Raw genomic sequence first — 21,233 nt, forward strand, 5'->3', positions numbered from 1 at the left:
TGATCCCTGGGTCGGGAAGATCCCCTAGAGTAGGAAATGGCAACCCTTTCCAATATTCTTGCCTGGAAAATTTCATGGACAGAGGAGCGGCCATGGGGTCGCAAAGAGTCAGACCTGACTGAGTGACTGAGCACGCACACACACACAGAGGCAACAAGATAAATGTAAAACTAATTTTGTTTCTGTATACTAGCAATGAATAATTTGATATTTAAATTAAGAAAATAATTCCATTTACTTCAAAGCATCAAAAAGAATAAAACAATTAGGAATAAATGTAAGTAAAGAAGTACAAGGTTATCATACTGAAAACTAAAAGAGATTGAAAGAAATTAAAAGAAAACTAAACCGAAAGCTACCCGTATTCATGGATTGGAAGACTTAATATTGTCAATATGGCACTATTCCCCTAACTTGGTCTAGAGATTCAGTTCAGTTTCTGTCAAATCTAGCTGGTTCTTTTGTAGAAATTGAAAAGCTGATCCTAAAATTTATTCTTTGTCGTCCTGTGCTTTGTAGAATAGTTAGCAGCATCTCTAGCCTCTACCTTGGAGTCCTTTGACCTGTACTCTTGAGAGTCCGTTGGACAGCTAGGAGATCAAACCAGTCCACCCTAAAGGAAGTCAACCCTGAACATTCACTGGAAGGACTGAAGCGGAAGCTTAAGCTCTGATCCTTTGGCTACCTGATGCGAAGAGCTGACTTATTGGAAAAGACCCTGATGTTGGGAACAATTAAAGGCAGGAGAAGAAGAGGGGTGACAGAGAATGAGATGGTTGGATGGCATCACCGACTCAATGGACATGAGTTTTAGTAGACTCAGGGAAGTAGTGATGGACAGGGAGGCCTGGCGTGCTGCAGTCCATGGGGTCACAAAGCATCAGGCATGACCGAGCGACTGAACAGCAACTGGTTTCTACTTGCTTGATGCCAATTCTCATCAACTCTTGGGTAAAATGGGCTTTGGAAACTAGAGATTTGGAATTTCCCTCAGGCTTGGAAGCATTATATGCCAAGGAGGTGTGGGGAGGCACCAGTAGCATCTGCTACAGTTAACCCCTAGAGCACTCAGATGGGCTTCCCAGGTAGCACCGGCGGTAAAAGGATCTGCCTGGCAGAGCAGGAGACACGAAAATCAAGGGTTCGATCCCTGGATCGGGAAGGTCCCCTGGAGAAGGAAGTGGCAACCCACTCCAGTATTTTTGCCTGAAAAACTCCATGGACAGAGGAACCTGGCAGGGTACAGTCCATGGGGTTGCGAAGAGTCAGACATGACTGAGCACACACACACAGCACTCAGAACCATTTTGTCCTACATTAACTCACTTCATGCTGTACTGGTTCTTCCAGGTGATGGCTGCTCACGATTGAAAAAGAATTTAAAAAATCATCATGATAGAGAGATTAGGGGGACAGCTATATTTCCTGTTTCTTAAGATGGTCTTAAGGCCATATTAGACACTCATCTTCTCCCTCTTCTTCCACCCATATGAGATTCTCCTCACTCTTGGTGAGCAATTTTTTTCTTTTTGGCCACAACATGCGACCTGCGGAACTTCCATGACTGGGGATGGAATCTGTTCCCCCTGCGATAGAAGGACAGGAATTGTAGCCTCCAGAGTTATTTTAACTGGACCACCAGGGCAGCCCTCATCTAGCACTTCTGGTCTGGGCTGCTCACTTGGGGGGGTGACCCAGACTGTGCCCCCATAACTGGGGCCTTACCAGGCTGTCATGGTAATTATCCACTCCCAGTCATGACTTGACGGGAAAGCATGAAGACACGCCCCAGGGAATTCCCTGTGCTCTGCAAACACTCCTTCTTACCTCATTATGTAGACGTGACTGTATCTCCTCATAATAATTGGAGATGAATTACTCTGGCCTACAGTACTTCCCTTTTCTGTCTTCTGGTTTATTGGCATGTTGCTTAGTTGCCAAGTTGTATCAGACTCTTTTGAGACCCCACGGACTGTAGCCCACCAGGCTCCTCTGTCCATGGGATTCCCCAGGCGAGAATACTGGAGTGGGTTGCCATTTCCTTCTCCAGGGGATCTTCCCAACTAAGGGATTGAACCCACATCTCCTGCATCACAGTGGATTCTTTATTGCTGAGCCACCAGGGAAGCCCCTATTGGCATGAGGAGCTCAGAATAACCAGGTTTTAGCCACATAGTGGAGTCCTTTATCCTTTTGCAGAACACCTCCTTATCCCCCATCAGAAGAGTGAGACTTCTAGTCCAGCCAAACCTGAAGTGCAGATTCCTCAGGGGGGACCCTGGGAGTGGTGATGAGAGATGCCACTAGACATCCATCCCTTGGTTCCCAGAACTTTGGGGATTCTACCAATTGGAATCCATTACCCCTATCCCTCAGGATTCACCTACCAACGGGTGCCTTCGTTGTGCCATTTCAGGCCATCACAATGTTGAATCAAACTGGTAACTTCTAGGTGATGTTCTACACAGCAGGATCACTGGATCCCATGGTCACGTGCCCATTGCTGTGCCCATTTTGACATAAAATGGAGCCCCTGGTTTGCGGCATGTATCAGGATTCAATCAGAGAAGCAGAGCCATTGTGAGTGACATAGTGACCTAGGTATTCTTTTTTTTGCCATGTTATGTGGCATTTGGGACCATAGTTCCCCGCCCATGGATCAAACTCATACCCCCAGCATTGGAAGTGGAGTCTTAACTGCTGGACTGCCAGGGAAGTCCCTCAAAAGTTTTATAAAAATTCATAATCATCTCTTTCCATAAGTAAAATGCCAGAGTATTCAAAGCATTGTGTAGCAACAAAAAATTTTTAGTAATGTCCCACGCACTATTTGAAACACACTTATACTAAACAATTATTCACTGTTTATGAATTATTCATTATTCACTGAAATGAAAACTCCGTTTCACTGGGTGTCCTGTGTTTTTGTTAAATGTAGCAACCCTAAACAGTATACAGTCTTAAGATACATACCACTTTCTTCACGTTTCCTCATGATACAACCATTTAGGAACCTGTTTTGAAAATACCAGCTAATTGTGAACCTAAAGAAGGTGACTTGTCTTCCCCTAGTGGTGAATCCAGTCAAGTGGTAATTCAAGGTCACACTTAATCACTTTAATTAAACACTTACTGTCAGCTGCAAAGTGTGAAAAAAAAAAAAAAAAAAAGGTCCTTGCATTTATGGAGCTTGCTGCCTAGAGAAGGGGATGTATTCTGGGGGATGCTATAAAATCTCTCCTAAGGCAGTGTCTCCGACAGACCTGAAGGGACAGGTGGGCACAAAGGTGACTTCCATGTATGCACATCGTGGAGGTCTTCCAGGAAGATTTCAGACTGGATGGTGCCCCTTTATTCTGAAACACTCAGAATCATCTTTTTGGCTGCTCCACCACAGCATGAGGGATCTTAGTTCCCTGACCAGGGATTGAACCTGGGCCCACAGCTGTGGGAAGTTCGGAGTCCTAACCACTGGACCACCAGGAAATTCTCCATGTCTTTTTAAAAGTTAAATTCCAGAGGATTAAAGCATTATAAAATCTGGATCAGACAGTGGTACACAAAAAGACACTTTGCTATTTTATCATACATTTAAGGCCTAAATCCAGTTTTTTGGAAAAATGGTCCATCTTTCTAGTGGAGAGATAGGAAAATGTTTTCTTCTTATTCAGTCATTCACTTTTTCCTCTGCTCCTTCTGATGGACCCAGGAAATTTGGGGAAGTAGGACTGTGGCAGGATTGGCAAGTCACTTTGAGGAGAATATTGAGTAACTTTTTTTGGGCTATGCCATGCAGGATCTTTCCCAACCAGGGACTGAACCCCTGCCCCCTGCACTGGGAGCTTGGAGTCTTAACCACTGGACCACCAGGGAAGACTGAGAAATGTTTAATTTAAAAGTGCTACTGAGAGACATAATTTTTCCATTTTCTCCCTCTTCCCAAGACCTTTTCCTAAGCCAGAATATCGACTCTGCCCACTCTTTCTTCTCACGGTTGGTCAACTACCACGAGCTGTTGACATGAGCTACCATGCAGAAGAAAAAACAACTGGATGTTACCGGTATTTGTCACTAGTGTTAAGTAACAGGGCGTCTCTTGTGCATCAGAGATGAAATTATTAACATTCACTTCCCTGTACATTTTGGGAAAGTATTTGAGGACGCTTACTAAAAACACACGATGAGGGATCTCAGCTTGAATGTCAATGGTGTTTAACTTCGGATCAATTTACATGTGGGACTGCGGAGTCTCCTTCAAGAGCGTATCTGGAGAAGAAACGTTGGCCAAAGGCAACAGCATGCTTTGAGGGGGCAGGGTCTGCATGACGACTGCAGGCCCACTGGCTCAAGGCTGTGTCCGGCCAAGTCTGAACACAAGGTTGTGAGAATAAAGCAAAGACTGTGCGAGAGCTCCCCGCCGGGGTGGCCCCTTGAGGACACCAATGCCGGGCGCGGCCCCCGTGCGGGGCCAGCCCCTCTGTTATGATCACCTCACCAAGGCAGCAGCCATAGCACCCGGGAAGCTTACGTTCAATCAAGAGCACCATGGGACCCAAGACTTTTGGCTTCAGTGTTTATTACAGAAACTGTTAAAAACGTTTAAAAAACAATGGCAGTGGGCGTTAAGACAAAGTACCCACGAAATAAGACACGAACACTGGCAACACTGGCTGTGTTTTCATAGAAACACTGGAAACATGGCCGTGTCCTCTGCCTCAATAAGACAGACAAATGGAAACACCCACTTGGTTCAAATTCTAGGTTTCCCTCACTTGACAATTATTCCCTATGCAATCCTTCCGCGCGAGCACCGCACCCTGGTAGGTACTGGGGGTACAGTGCTACGTGTATATTCCTGAGCTCACAGTGCTTCTGGTCCCCTGGGAGGGGCAGACGGACACCAGCTGAAACGGACACAGACGTGTCAGGTAGTACAAGGGCTGCGGGGATGGGGAGGAGGGAGGAAACGCTGGGCACTTCCAAATTCCTAGCAGCAATCTGAGGCTGCTTTGAAGGTAGGTTTGGGGAAAAGATGTTATACAAACTATATATATATATATATATATATATATATATATATACACACTTAAAAAATTTATTGGACAGTGCTGAGTCTTAGTTGTGGCATGTAGAATCTAGTTTCCCTGAACAGGGATCAAACCCGGGGCCCCTGCATTGGGAGCTCAGAGTCTTAGCCACTGGACCACCAAGAAGTCCCTAAATATATAGAAATAACTTTATATGTTGCAAATTTCTGGTCAAGATTTAGCTCATGGTTCTAGAGCAGCATTTACCCTTTTCTAACCAGAACCTATGCTAAGTGTTTACGGATGTGCTAGTGGCACAGTGGGAGAAGGCGGTGGCGCCCACGGCGCTCCTGCCTGGAGAAGCCCAGGGACGGGCGAGCCTGGGGGGCTGCCGTCCATGGGGTCGCAGAGCCGGACACGACTGAGTGCCTTCACTTTCCCTTTTCACTTTCCTGCATTGGAGAAGGAAATGGCTGCTCACACCAGTGTTCTTGCCTGGAGAAGCCCAGGGACGGGGGAGCCTGGGGGGCTGCCGTCCATGGGGTCGCAGAGCCGGACACGACTGAGCGCCTTAGCAGCAGCAGCAGCGGCACAGTAGCCAGCATCATGTGTGAACATGTACGTTTATAGAGCCGTGTCACTATGTGTATATTAATCTACATGACATGTGAATACATGATTTCTGGCTGCAGTGACACAGACCCTCTACATCAATGCTTAGATTATATCCAGCCTCTCCAAGAGCTATCGGTATCACAGATCTGAGGAACTTTATGGCTGCTCTCAAGTATATGGTATTTGCAAGCAAACTATTTTTTCAGAAAAAATACTTACCATCTTACAAGTAAGCACATCTTGATTAAGCTACATGTGGACCACAATGAAGAATGGGATAGAATGCATTTTCAGGTCTGCAAGACGCGGCAAAACGGAGGGGTTTTTGTTCGAGGCTGCTCAGATGCTTGTTCATTGAAAACCACAGGGGATCTTAAACCCCAGAGACACACATACTCCTACATCCAGGGACCTAGCGACTTCAGCAGCGTCTCTGCCTTATAATGCCCGAGTTTTCCCTCTGCCACGTCCCACAAAGGCACTGTTCCCAGTCCGAAGCAGCGTTTTTCCTGTGGAAAATCCCAGGCCCGACTGCAGGGCAGGCCAGCCGCCCTGACCCAGCGCGGAAGCCGGCGGGGGCAGGGTCCTCTCGTCAGTGACAAGTTCCCACGGACTGACGGGGCCTTTCCCAGCGAAGGGCGAGTCCTGATCTGCTTTAAACCAAATGCCTCTGGTCAGAGGATCTGAAGTGCGTTTGGGACTCTGGAAGGATTCTGCAGCAGAGAACTGCCCTGGTTGGGGCCTCCTGACCGTGCGCTCCCCAAGGGACTGGATGGAGGCCCAGCGGAGCCCAAAGTGCTCTGGGGAGGACAGGCGGGGCGCCAAGGCCCTTCCCAGTGCAGCTGCTTTCAACCTCTTCCACCCAGAAGACCCTGCGGACCGCTCTAAATGAGCCCAGCCGGACTTGATGTGCTGGGTGGTGCCATCTCTCTTCCCTCAGTCCTGCTGCAACGACTGAAGCTGAAAACTTGGCCTCAGAGGTAGCCAGAATTCCTACACTTCCTTTCTCTGCAGGAACTCCATGAATACGCCCAAATAGCAAAATCATTTAAACATAAGTTATAGATGCCTTTGAGAGGTATTACATAATTTTAAAAACTTAGGTTTCCTTCCTAGTTCATTTCCTCCCACACTCTGATGATAAATAACTTGCATTTCCTTGAGTGCATGCAGGCTGAGCGGAAGCGACACCTGCATGCCTGTGAATATTGCCCCACAGTGGACAGAAGCTGGCCTGCTTATGTTAAGAAGTGACACAGATGAGCCGTGAAAACAAATGCCACCCCTCAGGATGTTAGCAATCAGAAATTGACGATGCACATTATTCTTATTTTTCACTAAAGCCACCTGCTTCTTTCCCACTGACTCACACTACTTACTGTTTCTCAGTAGCATTTTCTGATCCCAAGACTCTACATACACTGTCACTAACGTCCCACACTCCCATATCCTAAGAGATAACAGTAACTTCTCTACTCAGCCTGTTCCCCATTTCTCTGTAATTTTAGGGATTATGCCTTCTAATCAGAAGCTAGCGTCCTAATGTTCTGAAACAGGAAGCCTTAATGTACATATAGTAAAAGATGACATGGCTTTAATCCTAAACTGTGGAAGGGATGGGTAACTGTGATGCAGAGGCCAATGTAATTGGTACACGTGTGCGCATGCTCAGTCGCTTCAGTGTCCGACTCTCTGTGACCTCGTGGACTGCAGCCTGCCAGGCTCCTCCGGCTATGGGATTTTCCAGGCATGAATACTGGAGTGAGTTGCCATGCCCTCCTCTAGAGGATCTTCCCGACCCAAGGACTGAACCCACATTTCTTCCAACTGGTATAAATGTGATTGGTATAAACAGAGAGAATCCCCCTGAATATCTATAAGAACCTCGTTTCTGGCATCTGCAGCTGTTTTCCAGAGTAAGCTACTTTTTCAGAAAATCAAGTGATGGTGGTATTCAGGTTCTTCTTTGAACAAGACCAAATGTTCTGAATATCTCCTGAAAAATAGTGAACTGTAATGCTGTGAGGGAGAAGGAGCAACACAGCGTTACACAGCGACAGCACCAGCTGATGGGAACACAAGCGCCCCCAAACCACACGGCAGCACAGGGGCGCTTACAGTAGCGTGAGGGAGACAGAGGGTGTCTTCTGGACTTAACGCCTCTCATCCGAGGCAGGTCCAACGACAGGCCTTTCAAGACTTGACACGTGGCAAAGGACACAGAAAACTCCTTGAAATTCATTTTAAATAGTGAAGTGCTTGCCTGTATTTTTAGGACCTGCGATCTGAAGACGCTTTTTCTTCCCCGACACGGGCAATCTTCTTTTGACAGTTACTGAGAAGAGCAAAAAGCCCAGGCTCCCACTCTGACTCTTGCAAGACTCCCTAATGTTTCAGGGTCATTCCTGGTCACACACTGTCCTGTTGCGGAAACTCTTCACTTATTTTGCTTCCACTGTTTTCATCTTCGTTTGAATAGTTTCCTGAATCTTGACTAGTTTGGGAACTGTACTTTTTGTGAACTTCATCAATTTCATCAGTCTCTTCTATTTCAGTAATAATGCTTGAATTTTCAATTATAAAACATCTTTCCGTTTGTTCCTCAGAAGTGGAAAGGAGTAGATTCCTTAGTGGCTGATCAGAGAAATACTAATTCAAAAGGGAAAGAACAGAAACAGATTATTTAAAAGAACAAAAAGTGGTTTTCAAGTTCCAATAAGCTTCAGTTTCTTAAATCCTTTATCTAGAAATCCAATCTTTTGACACGCACATTAAAAGCGCGCTAAGAGCATATCCACTGCACTATCGTGTTTAGAATAAAACCACCACCAGTGAGGTCACGTACATCTCAGTCCTGTTTTGGGGAAATTATCCAAACAGTCTCTAAGAAAGTCCACTGTGCTGCGAGGGGTCGGGGGTGGAAGAGCGTGGTGGGTAAGGAAGGAACGGGAGGGCACTGGGACTGGGGACATTTTGTTGTGAAATAATAAAATGTTGGTATCGACTCCGCAAACATCCAGAAGAGGCACAGGGAGAGTTAACTTTTTCCCAGTTCCGCTAAGAGTAACTTGCTAGTCTTAAAGTTCTTTAAGTAACAGCTCTGAATAGAAGAGCACATAGAAATGACACTAGAAAACTCAGGGATAAGAGGGTGAAGCAGCTCATGTGGACAGAGTGCTGGCGCAGCGGCGAGTCTTTCTGGTCTCCCGCCCTCGCTCCTCAGTTCTACGGGATGGCGCTGCTGGAGCTGCTTTATAGCTATGGGCACTTGTGCAAGTGCTCACAACTGAGCTGCGCAGGTTCACAGCCAGTCAGTGCAAGCACACAACAGCCCGTTAGTGAGCCGCCTCCTGGCCTCCAGCTGCGCAGCCTGAGAGCCCGCAGCAAGGCAGGCGGCGTGGGGCCACTCCAGGCGCAGACGCCGCCCTGCAGCGTCCACGCTGACGGGCACTGCTTCGTGCTTCCACTAACTGTGCCAACCACACAGACGTGCCAGCCTAAACACCGAGCGCTGCGAGAGGAAACGCGTTTCTCCATCTCATTTTCTGTGATTTCATCCAGGAATAAAGGTTCTGCACTGGTGGCGCTGTTCTAACCTTTCTGGGATATAGATGGGAAAACAAGCGCCACAGCTGCCAAACTGCCAGAGAAACACGGGATTGAGGGCACAGCCTTCTATTCCTCCTTACTCTGTTACAGGGCTGCTTCTGAAGCCAGTTTTCTAAAACTCGGAAGAAAAAAACCCAGGTCCGTCTGTATTATTTTTTGAATATCAGGAACACATTTCTATTCTGTTGCAATCAAATGTATTTCCCTTTCATTTTCAGAAAAATCCAGCTAGCTGTTGACCAAGAAAAGTAACCTACCTCGTCAACAGAGGAAGGAGGTTTACTTGATGGAAAGAACACATACTTGACACATCTCAAGAAGACGCTCACAACATAAATGACCACAGGAATAGAAAACAATGCAGTGCAAATTCCAACTATAAGCCAGGTTTTGGAAGTGTTTCCTGAAAAGAAATAAATGGTCTTTAGCATCAATATAGGTTTTGACACACAAATACATTAAGACTGCTGACAGTTTGTGTGAAAGAAATACAGCCATGTGAAAGGAAATTTACATTGTTAAATAATATCAATAACATAAAAAATTCACAACTAAGGGATTTCCACATGATAATTATATCAAAGGTTATATAAAAATAGCAGTCTCATTAAATTCTAAGAGTAATGAATTATGTGGCTATGCATGAAATATAAAGCATGCAAAAACCACTGAACTAAGTTGAGTATTAAAAATATTTTCTACAACTCAGTGTGAAGTTTTGTGAAAGTCAGTGTTAAGGTCTGATTTTGACTTACATAGTCCATTAAGAAAATATTCTCTATATTTTTGCAGTAAAACACAAATATTCTACAGTTTTCAATGAATTGGTTATTTTTTAATTAAATCTAGCGACATTAAAAAAGAAAAAGTATAATAAAAGATCCTGACCTGGTTTTGTTTTCTCACACACAGTATCAGTAAAACTGCTCCCTTTATTCTGCCTGTCATTTTCAATGAGCGCTCTGGCTTTGACACAATACACAGTCAGCGGTTTCAAGTCAGGAAAGATAAAATTGGTTCTTTTCTCTAGAACTTTTCTCTATAAAAAAAATTAGTAAATCATTGATAAAATTTAGAACCCCAAGAAATCATAGAGGGAATATCTGTTTTCTGAATTCCTTAAATATTCATTCTAAGATTAACCTCTCCCAAACACTTGGTTGGTATACTTTAAGAAATATAAATTTATTTTGGACAACACACCATTACCAAACTCAAAAGTGAAACATGCTCCTGCCAAAAGGATACCATATAGTCCTAAGACAACTCGAAGTTATTTTATCAGTTAATACCGATTTGGCTGAATTACCATTGTGTTACCTCTGGTTAGAGGCAGAACAATTAACTGCGGGGCGGCGGGGGAGGTTCTGGCCTCAAACTGCCTGTATCAAGACGTTACTTATAGCTATGTAGCCTTAGGCAAGTTATTTAATTTCCCGGGCCCTATTCCCAGATCTATAAAGTGAGGACAATTGCTGCTCCTATTTGCATTAATCAGCTAGCTATTGCTATTGTTTTGTTACTGTGGTATAACAAAACACAGCAAGCACAGCAAAATAACACTGCAACGCAGTGTAACAAAACAGCTGTGGCTCAAAACATATTTTTCTTTTTTTTAAAAGAATTAAATTTTTTATTTTGTATTGGGGTATAGCCAATTAACAGTCCTGTGAGAGTTTCAGGTGGACAGCAAAGGGACTCAGCCACGCATATACACGTACACAGACGTATTTGTTTTTTGTCACTCATGAGCAGATGATGCGCGCATCGGCCAGGGGAGCTCTCTCTGAGGCCGTGGACCACGTTCAGGTGTGCTCTACAGCCTCTCATCCGCCTTGGCCCACAGACCACGTGGAGCCTGCTTCAGTTCAGTTCAGTTCAGTCGCTCAGTCGTGTCCAACTCTTTGCAACCTCATGAATCGCAGCACACCAGGCCTCCCTGTCCATCACCAACTCCCGGAGTTCACTCACTCACGTCCATCGAGTCGGTGATGCCATCCAGCCATCTCATCCTCTGTTGTCCCCTTCTCTGCCTGCCCCCAATCCCTCCCAGCATCAGGGTCTTTCCCAATGAGTCAGCTCTTCGCATGAGGTGGCCAAAGTATTGGAGTTTCAGCTTCAGCATCATTTCTTCCAAAGAACACCCAGGGCTGATCTCCTTCAGAATGGACTGGTTGGATCTCCTTGCAGTCCAAGGGACTCTCAAGAGTCTTCTCCAACACCACAGTTCAAAAGCATCAATTCTTCGGCACTCAGCTTTCCTCACAGTCTAACTCTCACATCCATACACGACCACAGGAAAAACCATAGCCTTGACTAGACGGACCTCTGTTGGCAAAGTAATGTCTGCTTTTCAATATGCTGTCTAGGTTGGTCATAACTTTCCTTCCAAGGAGTGTCTTTTAATTTCACAGCTGCAGTCACCATCTGCAGTGATTTTGGAGCCCCAAAAAATAAAGTCTGACACTGTTTCCCCATCTATTTCCCATGAAGTGATGGGACCACATGCCATGATCTTCGTTTTCTGAATGTTGAGTTTTAAGCCAACTTTTTCACTCTCCTCTTTCACATTCATCAAGAGGCTTTTTAGTTCCTCTTCACTTTATGCCATAAAGGTGGTGTCATCTGCATATCAGAGATTATTGATATTTCTCCCAGTAATCTTGATTCCAGCTTGTGTTTCTTCCAGCCCAGCGTTTCTCATGATGTACTCTGCATAGAAGTTAAATAAGCAGGATGACAATATACAGCCTTGACGTACTCCTTTTCCTATTTGGGTCCAGTCTGTTGTTCCATGTCCAGTTCTAACTGTTTCTTCCTGACCTGCATATAGGTTTCTCAAGAGGCAGGTCAGGTGTTCTGGTATTACCATCTCTTTCAGAATTTTCCACAGTTTATTGTGATCCACACAGTCAAAGGTTTTGGCATAGTCAATAAAGCAGAAATAGATGTTTTTCTGGAACTCTCTTGCTTTTTCCATGATCCAGTGGATGTTGGCAATTTGATCTCTGGTTCCTCGGCCTTTTCTAAAACCAGTTTGAATATCTGGAAGTTCACGGTTCACGTATTGCTGAAGCCTGGCTTGGAGAATTTTGAGCATTACTTTACTAGCGTGTGAGATGAGTGCAATTGTGCAGTAATTTGAGCATTCTTTGGAGCTTGCTTTCCTCTTGGCAAATGTGAGAAGTGCAAGAGCCAAGCCAAACTCCACAGGCGCACTTAGGGCCTCAGTCATACCACATCCACTCAGGTTTCACTGCCTACGGCCCAGCATCAGCGAAGCAGTAACGGATACTTCATCCCAAGTATTTGCTGAAGAGTAATTTAATCGATCCAACTGTCTGGCAGGGTTGTTTGGAAGACTGATTGAGACAATTCATACTTAGCCCCGGCACCCAATACATAATGAGTATCCAATAAATATGAGCTGTTATTATGACTGTAATTATTGATGTCTTGCCCAGCATAAGACAGGATGGCAAACAAAGGTTATTGAATCTCTATTTGTCAAGCAATGCGGTAGGTATTTCCATAAATACTACCTCATTTTAAACCTTAAAAACGTCTGTTTAAAAAAAAATTAAGTTGCTATGACCCCCGCCACTTTAGAGAAGAGGAAACGAGTGTCAGTGGATAAGCAGCTTGCCTAAGCTTACACCATTTGGTAGTCTGAGACAAAATTTAGGTTTTCCAGATCTAGGGAGGACTTAGAACTAACCACAATACTCAACAAGGCTAAACTGTGCAGAGTCTTCAAATAGTTAAAATCAAAGTATCCACATCACCGGACTTTTCTTAGATTTTCAACAGAAAATGAAGTTACAAAATTCACCAACTTAACTGTACCAGATTTTTAAAGGCTGATTCCCTGATGGTAATTCTACAGGGAAAAGTGATCTAGGAATAATGTGGATTATCTGATGTGCATTAGCCTGTCAGGGTTTCTGAATTTTAGGGTCTGACAAAGCATGATAACAGCTAAGAGTCTTTTGTCCCCTAAAAGCCAGTCTTTGCCTCGCGGAGGTGCCCCAGGGTCTGGCACTGCAGGGAGGTAGGCTGGGTTGTCACACCTGGGAGGGAGGGCACCAGCACCTAGTAAGGAGTGGGGAGGGGCATTACCAGCCATCCTATAATGCGCAAGGCAGCTCCTGCAACTGACCGTCCAACCCAAATGTCGGCAGTGTTGAGAAACTCTGGTTCATGAATCCCTGAGGATCATGATAAAAACTCCTAAGCTCTACCCTCAGAAGTTCTGACTGAGTACAAATGAACTCAGGATCTGAGGTTTAGAAACTAGCTGGGGGCACTTTCCTGGTGGTCCAGTGGTTAGGACCTCGTGCTTCCACTGCAGGGCAGGCGAGTTCCCTTCCCTGATCAGGGAACTAAGATTCTGCATGCCACTTGGAGAGGCCAAGAAACTCCCCCAAACCAACAGCAACTAACTGGGACCCAGATGCAGATGACCGTAACTCTTACCAAGTAAAACATGAAATGCCAATTTCTTCCAATGGAAAATATCTGAGTTAATCATATAGCCTAAAAGTTTAAAAATTTCCCTGCAATTTTAACTTCAAGCTTTGCTACCCAAATCATAGTCACAACTCTAAGTTATAAACCTATACTACACAGTCTTTTTACCTCAGCATTTGAAGTGTTTTCCCAAAAAATTACTTCATAAATTAGCGGGTAGAGCTGATTCACAGACATGTTTTCAGACTCTTCTGAAGCACCGACACTGACATGCAGTGAATCATCAGTAACGGACTTCATGCTGATGACTGGAGGAAATATGATAGCTAGGGAAAAAAAACGTGGAAAGACACAAAGTTCAAATCAGACTACAAAACAATCCTAAGAATTCATAATTGGAGAATCACAAAGTAAAATAAAAACTACTGGCTTACTTTTCATTTCAGTATTAAATTCCTTCTCTTCAGACCAAAAAGAGGTACCATTTCCATTAGATGCTCGTACACGGACATAGTAAATTCCCCTTGAGGAAACCTCTCGAGGAAAAACACAGTGGGTACTTGTGACATTTTCACAGTTCGGTATTTGTTTCCATTTGTCTGAATGATTCCCAGGAATCTTTTTAAAAAAGGCACTTTAAGACAAAAAGATGTTTTTCATTCTAAACACATTAGTTCAGTAAACATCTACTGAGCACCTGTAATAGGCCAGACATTCTGTTAGAGGCCAAAGTCACAGAGGTAAACGCTCCTCACCCTTGGGAAACTCACAGGACACTGGAAAGGATGTGTTCACAAAAGAAAACCGAAGACCCTGCTCAAGCGTGCAATCAGGAAGCAGTGTGAAGGGCTGGCTCATGCCGGTGCACAAAAACAACTGCTAAATGTTCAGGAATGCGACCAGCTAGCTGTTAAATGCAGCCACTGTTAAAAGTTACATAAACTTATACATAAATATGTTGTATTAAAAACTAAAGTGATAAAAATATAAAACTCATCTTCTCCTAATTGTTTTCCCTACATTTTATCTATGCTCAATGCTATTTACATCTATCGTGTCTGAACAGTGGAATATGGTGGCGGGCTTACTGTGCCTCTTCCCGACTCCATGTCCAGTGGACAGATATGCTGCTGGGAGCCTGAAAGTGGCCACAGCAGGATTAGCTGTGTTATAAAACCCGGCAAACACTAAAGTAAAACTTTTCCCTTCTGGAAGGCCAGCTGCTAGACGTGTACCAGCATACCCATGGGTCAGTGCTAAGACATACACCAGGGTTCTCAGAGTGAGTCTGAACAGTCAGAGCGGGTCTGGATAGGTTAACGGACTGCTCTGAGACCAACAGCTCCAAGCCTGTCAGTTCAAGCCCGGAACCATGGCAGCCTGCGAGCGGGCTCCCTTGTCTTCAGTCCCCCGCACCACACACCATATGGCCATCGTCATGCTCCTCGAACACAGGCCTCTTGTTACCCATCGCTCAACACCAGACTCCCAGTGGCTCTCGAATGCCTGTAGTAGAGTCTAAGGCAAAGCCTGACTCCATCCTGTTAACTCAAGGCTCCCTCTCGTTGCTCTCCCAGGCCCAGTGTTCTGCTATTCTCGAAGCAGGTCTTCCCCTCTTGTAGGCAAAATTCCAAACTGGCCCCCAAGATTCCTACCCTCTGGTGCATGAGCCCGACATCATCCCCTCCCCCTGACTGCGGGCAGGCAGAATCCATGAACTCCTGATTAGGTTACATTACTTGAAAGGTGAAGGGATTTTACAAATGAAATCAAGGTCCCAAGCCAGTGGACTTTGAGTTAATCACATGAGAGCCTATCCTGGTTGGGCCTGACCTGATCAGATGAGCCTTTAAAGGAAGGTCTATGGGGCAGAGATTGTCTCTGTTGACGGCCTCTGAGGCAGCAGGCCACCATGCATTCTATAGCTGCCAGAAATGGATTCTACCAACCACCACGTGAGCTTAGGAGACACCATGAGACAGCCTGGATGAGACAGCAGACCCGGCTGACACCCTGACCGCAGCCTTGTGAGACCTCGAGCAGAGGACCCCACTAAGCCACACCTGAATTCCTGATCCGAAGTCACTGAGAGATAATAAGGCGTGTTTTTTAAGCTGCTGAGTTTGTGCTAGTTTACTACAGAGCAAAGGGAAATGGATACCTCCTCGTTACCCTGATCTGATTTTGTCTCTTCATATCCGAGCTTTCCCATATATGTGTAGCCCCAGCCTGGAATGCCGTCTCGTCATTGAAAAACCTCCTTCACGAAACCTCTCCTTCCAAATGGCTTCTGCAGACTCTCCGGTCCTGCACTCACCTCTACTTTTCTGACCTCTGCAACCTTTGTTGTCTGTACTCCACACACGAATGCATTTATTATCCAGACTGTTCTTGCTTCAAAACTAACACCGAAGAGTGGAGAGGAATCAATTGCAGCAGTATCGACTTCCCTTCTCCCTCACCTTTTCTCTGTCTTTCTAGTCTCTTTCTTCTCACTCTTTCTTCCCTACCTGACCTACACTCGCCTTTGGTCCCACAGTTCCTCTGCCCTCGGTAACTCTGTCTTTGTGGCCCCCTTTTCCCCCAGAGTTCACTTCACCTTCCGCTTGATGACCCTCTTCTCTTCCCCCTCTCCATTTATCCTCTCCAGTTTTCCAATCAATATAAACGACACCCAGTCCTCATCCACTCATGTCGTGCTGAGCTTTGTTCCTGGCTGGCTGGTCTCTACTCAAGCACAGAGAGCACAGTTCTCTCCAACTTCCTCAGTTTCCCACTAATCACTAAGGAATCTGCCAAAGTCACCACAACAATCAAGACAGTAGGAGGACTGACTTGAACTGAACTAGACCTGAACTAGACCTTGAACTGAACTTGAACTAGAACTAGAGTGACTGGACTGAGATAATTTCAAAGACTCATGGAAGGAGTGGGTTTTGAAGAAAATATCTTGGTCATCTGTCAAGTATTCCAGACTGAGGAAATAACACATGTAATTAGAATCACACCTTAAAAAAAAAAGCCAGTAAGTCCCTGGTGGCTCAGACGGTAAAGAAGCTGCCTGCAATGCAGGAGACATGGGCTCATTTCCTGGGTCGGGAAGATCCCCTGGAGAAGGGAATGGCCACCCACCCCAGTATCCTTGCCTGGAGAATTCCATGGACAGAGGAGGCTGGCGGGCTACAGTCTATGGGGTTACAAAGAATTGGGCATGACTGAACAACTAACATTACTAAGAACACTAGATATTATAATACACCCATTTCACAAGTGAAGAAACTGAGGCCAAAAGAAGTGACTGGGTCTCACTGACACTCCAGACGGTTACTGGCAGAGCTGGGACTAGAATTAAACACCCCAGTTCCAATGCATCATAACCACCTTTCCATCAGGCCGAATGTGTGCAAAGAACAACAGGTGGCTGAAGCAGAGTGAAAAGAAACCTAACACACTGGGCAAAAATAAACTGCAAAAGGACATTTATGGAAAAGAACTCACCGGAGCCACTGAGCTTGAAAAGTTGCGTTTTCATATGGGTAATCCCACTTAAGAACATAGATCTGGTTGTCAGCATTGATTTGTATATTTTCTGGTGAAGGCACTTTATGTCTCTCTAGAAGACAAGGAACACACAAGAAAGCACACACATTTACTCTAGTGAGAGAACAGACAGCAAGAATTCTGAACAGCATGGGCAAGAAGAGAAATGGATAGCTAAATAATGGTGTGTATTCACACAAGGTAATACTATACAGCCATTTAAAAGAATGTGATAGATCTATATGTATTGACATAAAAAGAGAACCTCAATATAATGGGTTAAGCAAGCAAGTTTAAAATATATCTGACAGGACTTTATTTATTTTTTTAAACTTTTTATTTTGTTTGGGGTATGGCAGATTAATAATGCTATGATAGTTTCAGGTGAACAGTGAAGGGACTTAGAGATACATGCACATGTATTTATTCTCCCCCAAACTCTCCTCCCATCAAGGCTGCCACGTAACACTGAGCAGAGCTCCATGTGCTGTACAGTAGGTCCTTGTTGGTTATCCATTTTAAATACAGCAGAGTGTACACAGAACTTTATTCCTTAATTTAAAAGATAAAACACCCTGAAACTGTAAGTCTGAGTATATGCTAATATAAGCCTTGAGGAAACGCAGAGAAGGCTGTGTGCACACTGCTGGGGATGCTTGTCTCTGGTGGGGTCAGAGTGGGGTCAGGAAGCAGGAGAGGAGATCTTTCTTTTAACTCCCTTCTACACTGCTTGATTTTAAGAACAAAGCATACTAAATTTATAATTAAAACAATAAATTCAAGTTCCTACCCTAAACCTTAATTGTTGGCAAGATGCCATGGATAAAATGTATCAGGATGCTTTCATAATTTAACATTTCACCTATAAACGTATGCTTTTTGGAATACTAACTGCTTTTCTAGTGACTATCTCCCCTTCTCATGGATTCTGAACAAGTAAAAACAATTTCTGTCATTAGAAAATACTTGGACTTTTACACAGAATTTTCATTACTGTTTACTTGAGACAAAAATCCCAAATAACATTGTTGCTTGTGTAAATGCTGTTAAAATGTGTGTTTTTTTTAAAGGTATTTCTTTTTAATTGGAGGATAATAGCTTTACAATATTGCTTTGGATTCTGCCTACATCAACATGAGAATGTTTTTGTTCTGATGTCTACTAAACCAACATAAAAAATTCAGCAATTATGGGAAAAATGCCAAAATTAAAAGGTTGCCAATTAATTAATAGATTACAAGGAGATCAAACCAGTCAATCCTAAAGGAAATCAGCCTTGAATATTCATTGGAAGGACTGTTGCTGAAGCTGAAGCTCCAACACTTTGGCCACCTGATGCAAAGAGCTGACTCACTGGAAAAGACCCTGATGCTGGGAAAGACTGAAGGCAAAAGGTGAAGAGGGCGGCAGAGGATGAGATGGTTGGATAGAGTCACCAACTCAATGGACATGAATTTGAGCAAACTTAGGGAGGTAGTGGAGGGCAGAGGAGCTTGGTGGGCTACAGTCCATGTGGTTGCAAAGAGTCAGACACAACTTAGTAACTGAACAACAACAAACAACTTATATATACAGTTACTGAACTGAAAGCAAAACTTCCTTCTTACCTGTGGTATTTATACAATACACTGGACTATAGCAACCAACTCTACTTTGTAAACGCAGTTCTGCTTTAACTTTTAAACAGTAAGTAATCTCTGGTGACAGTTTATAAATTTTATCTTCGGGATAAACAGTTTCCGTTCTTTCCTATAATTTTAAAAAAGAGAAGTCTGTTCTTTAAAAAAAGTCAAATTTTACAGTTAATTCATGTCATTCTTCTCTCACATCAAACAAAGATAAAAATAATGCTTACTTCTAGACTTGAAGAGTTTTTCCAGATAACGACGCTATACCTAAAGCTTGAACGATCCATAGCCCACATGATACTATCTTTTGTTCCAGGGGGAGAGATACTCAGTATTATTGCCTTATCTTCAGCTTCTAAATGCACATCTGGGGGACCAATCTGAGCTGTGAAAATCAAAACATTTACTATGTAAGTTCACTAATACAAGTCAAAACATTCATAACAATAAATAATTCTAAGCACTTAAATATGTGCCCGGCATCTAAAAAAGGAGAAAATCCCTCATGGAGCTTACACTTTACTGAGAAGTGTGGCCAAAAATCCCAAATAAATATATATATATAATGTTACAATGTCATGCATGCTGTAAGAAAAAATGAAGCAATATAAAGGGACAGAGAAGGGTGGCAACGACTGTTTTAGGTGAGTCAGCGAGGAGAAGGCTCCCTGAGATGTTTGAGCTGAGGCCTGATAGAGGTGAGGTCTGAATACGGTGAGGTCAAGCAAGGCAGGATGAGAGCACCCCATGGGCTCCGGAACGTGCTCACCGTTTTCAAGAGACACTAGGGGGCGCTCGAGTGCCTGGGTGGTACAAAATGAGATGCGAGATGCAGCTAGACTCTGGGTAATAGGCAGAACTTGTAGTCTGGGACTGTAGGGTCGCCAGAACCTGATTTACATTTGTGAAAGACCACCCCAGGTAGCATGTCAGGAAGCAGGAAAGCTTCTGGGCAGATGAGAGCAGCCGGGGAGGGCTGATAGCTGGGCTGGAAGTGAGAAGTGATCTGATGGCTCGGAATCTGTTGATGGACTGGATGGAAGATGAGACAGAGGTATCAAAGGTGATGCCAGGGCTCCTGGCCTGAGCAAATGATAGGTGACGTCATTAACAGAGATGGAAAAAACTGCAAGAAGAGTGGGTCTGGAGGGGGGAAAGCTAGAACTCTGGCCATTTTAAATTTGAGACGAGGGACTTCCCTGGGGCTGGTAGTTGAAAATCCGCCTTCCAAAGCAGGGGATGTAGGTTTGATCCCTGGTCCGGGACAATTCTAGATGCCTTGGAGCAACTAAGTGCGTGTGCTGCAACTACTGAAGCCTGAGCATCTAGAGCCTGTGCTCTGCGACAAGAGAAGCCACCGCAATGAGGAGCCCAAGCACTGCGACTGAAGAGTACCCCCACCTGCCCATGAGAAGCAACGAAGATCCAGCATGGCCGGCCAGCTATAAATAAATAAAATTTAAAAAGAGTTTTTTGAGATGACTTTCGGATCTCTAAGTGGAGATGCTGACTAGAGAGCTGGTGATGCAGCTCTCTAAGGTAAGGAAAAGGACGGCGCTAGGGACATAAACTGAGGAGTTGAGAGCACGGAGGGTATTGAAAGCCTTATTATTCCTGGTGGAGGCTGCATTGAGAGAAGAGGTTCAATGGCAGAGCCCTGCAGACTGAGGCCTGCTGCCACCCAACATTTTAAGGTCTGGGAGACAAGAAGAAATTGGCAAAGGAGCAACCAAGGAGCAGGAAGAGAGCCTGGAAAGCGCAGTGCCCTCGAGAACTGAGAGGGAAGGGTTTCAGACGGGAGTGACATTCACTCCCTGGGAATCCACCCGGCACTGTCGAGGTCACGGTGACCTTGGCAAGTGGTTTTAGTGTAGTGATGGGGAACAAAGCTCCAACGGGGAGGGCTGGAGAGGGAGTGGGAGGGAAAGTGTACAGAGAAGGGATACGGATCATCCTTGTGTGAGTTATGGAATAGGGTGGTGGTTCTTGAACTTTCTGGTCTTGGGATCCGTTACACTCTTAAGAGAAATTGAGGGTCCTAAAGAGCTCTTGTTTACATGGGCTGTGTCTTTCAATGTTCAGCATATCAGATGTCAAAATTGATAAAAATGTAAAATATCTATCAATTCATTAAAAAACAGTAATGATGAAACCTATTGCATGATAAAAAATGACTGTATTGTCCAAAACAAACAAGCCAAAAAACTTAAAGAGCGGTGTTCACCTCACATTTTGTTCAAATCTCTTTAATGTCTGGCCTAATAAGGAAGACAGCTGTGTCTCACACCTACTTCTGCATCACCAGTCAGTTGCTATCTCACATCAAACAGCCTCTAGAAAACTC

General features: G+C 44.5%; 1 protein-coding gene across 1 annotated transcript in view; it reads right to left on the reverse strand.

Moving 5' to 3' along the window:
- Positions 1-4,551: 4,551 nt before the first annotated feature.
- The window catches only part of IFNAR1 (interferon alpha and beta receptor subunit 1), a 30,680-nt gene continuing 13,998 nt past the window's right edge, over positions 4,552-21,233 (reverse strand). The window contains exons 4-11 of the mRNA XM_055567669.1: positions 19,117-19,274; positions 18,869-19,010; positions 17,220-17,334; positions 14,156-14,355; positions 13,890-14,047; positions 10,140-10,290; positions 9,509-9,654; positions 4,552-8,291 (exon numbers count right to left, since the gene is read on the reverse strand). Of these exons, the coding sequence (XP_055423644.1) occupies positions 8,052-8,291; positions 9,509-9,654; positions 10,140-10,290; positions 13,890-14,047; positions 14,156-14,355; positions 17,220-17,334; positions 18,869-19,010; positions 19,117-19,274 (1,310 nt within the window). The 3' untranslated portion in view covers positions 4,552-8,051. The remainder of the gene's footprint in view (positions 8,292-9,508; positions 9,655-10,139; positions 10,291-13,889; positions 14,048-14,155; positions 14,356-17,219; positions 17,335-18,868; positions 19,011-19,116; positions 19,275-21,233) is intronic.

This window comes from Bubalus kerabau, chromosome 2 (assembly GCF_029407905.1).
Source record: "Bubalus kerabau isolate K-KA32 ecotype Philippines breed swamp buffalo chromosome 2, PCC_UOA_SB_1v2, whole genome shotgun sequence".
NCBI classification, from domain to species: Eukaryota; Metazoa; Chordata; class Mammalia; order Artiodactyla; family Bovidae; genus Bubalus; species Bubalus kerabau.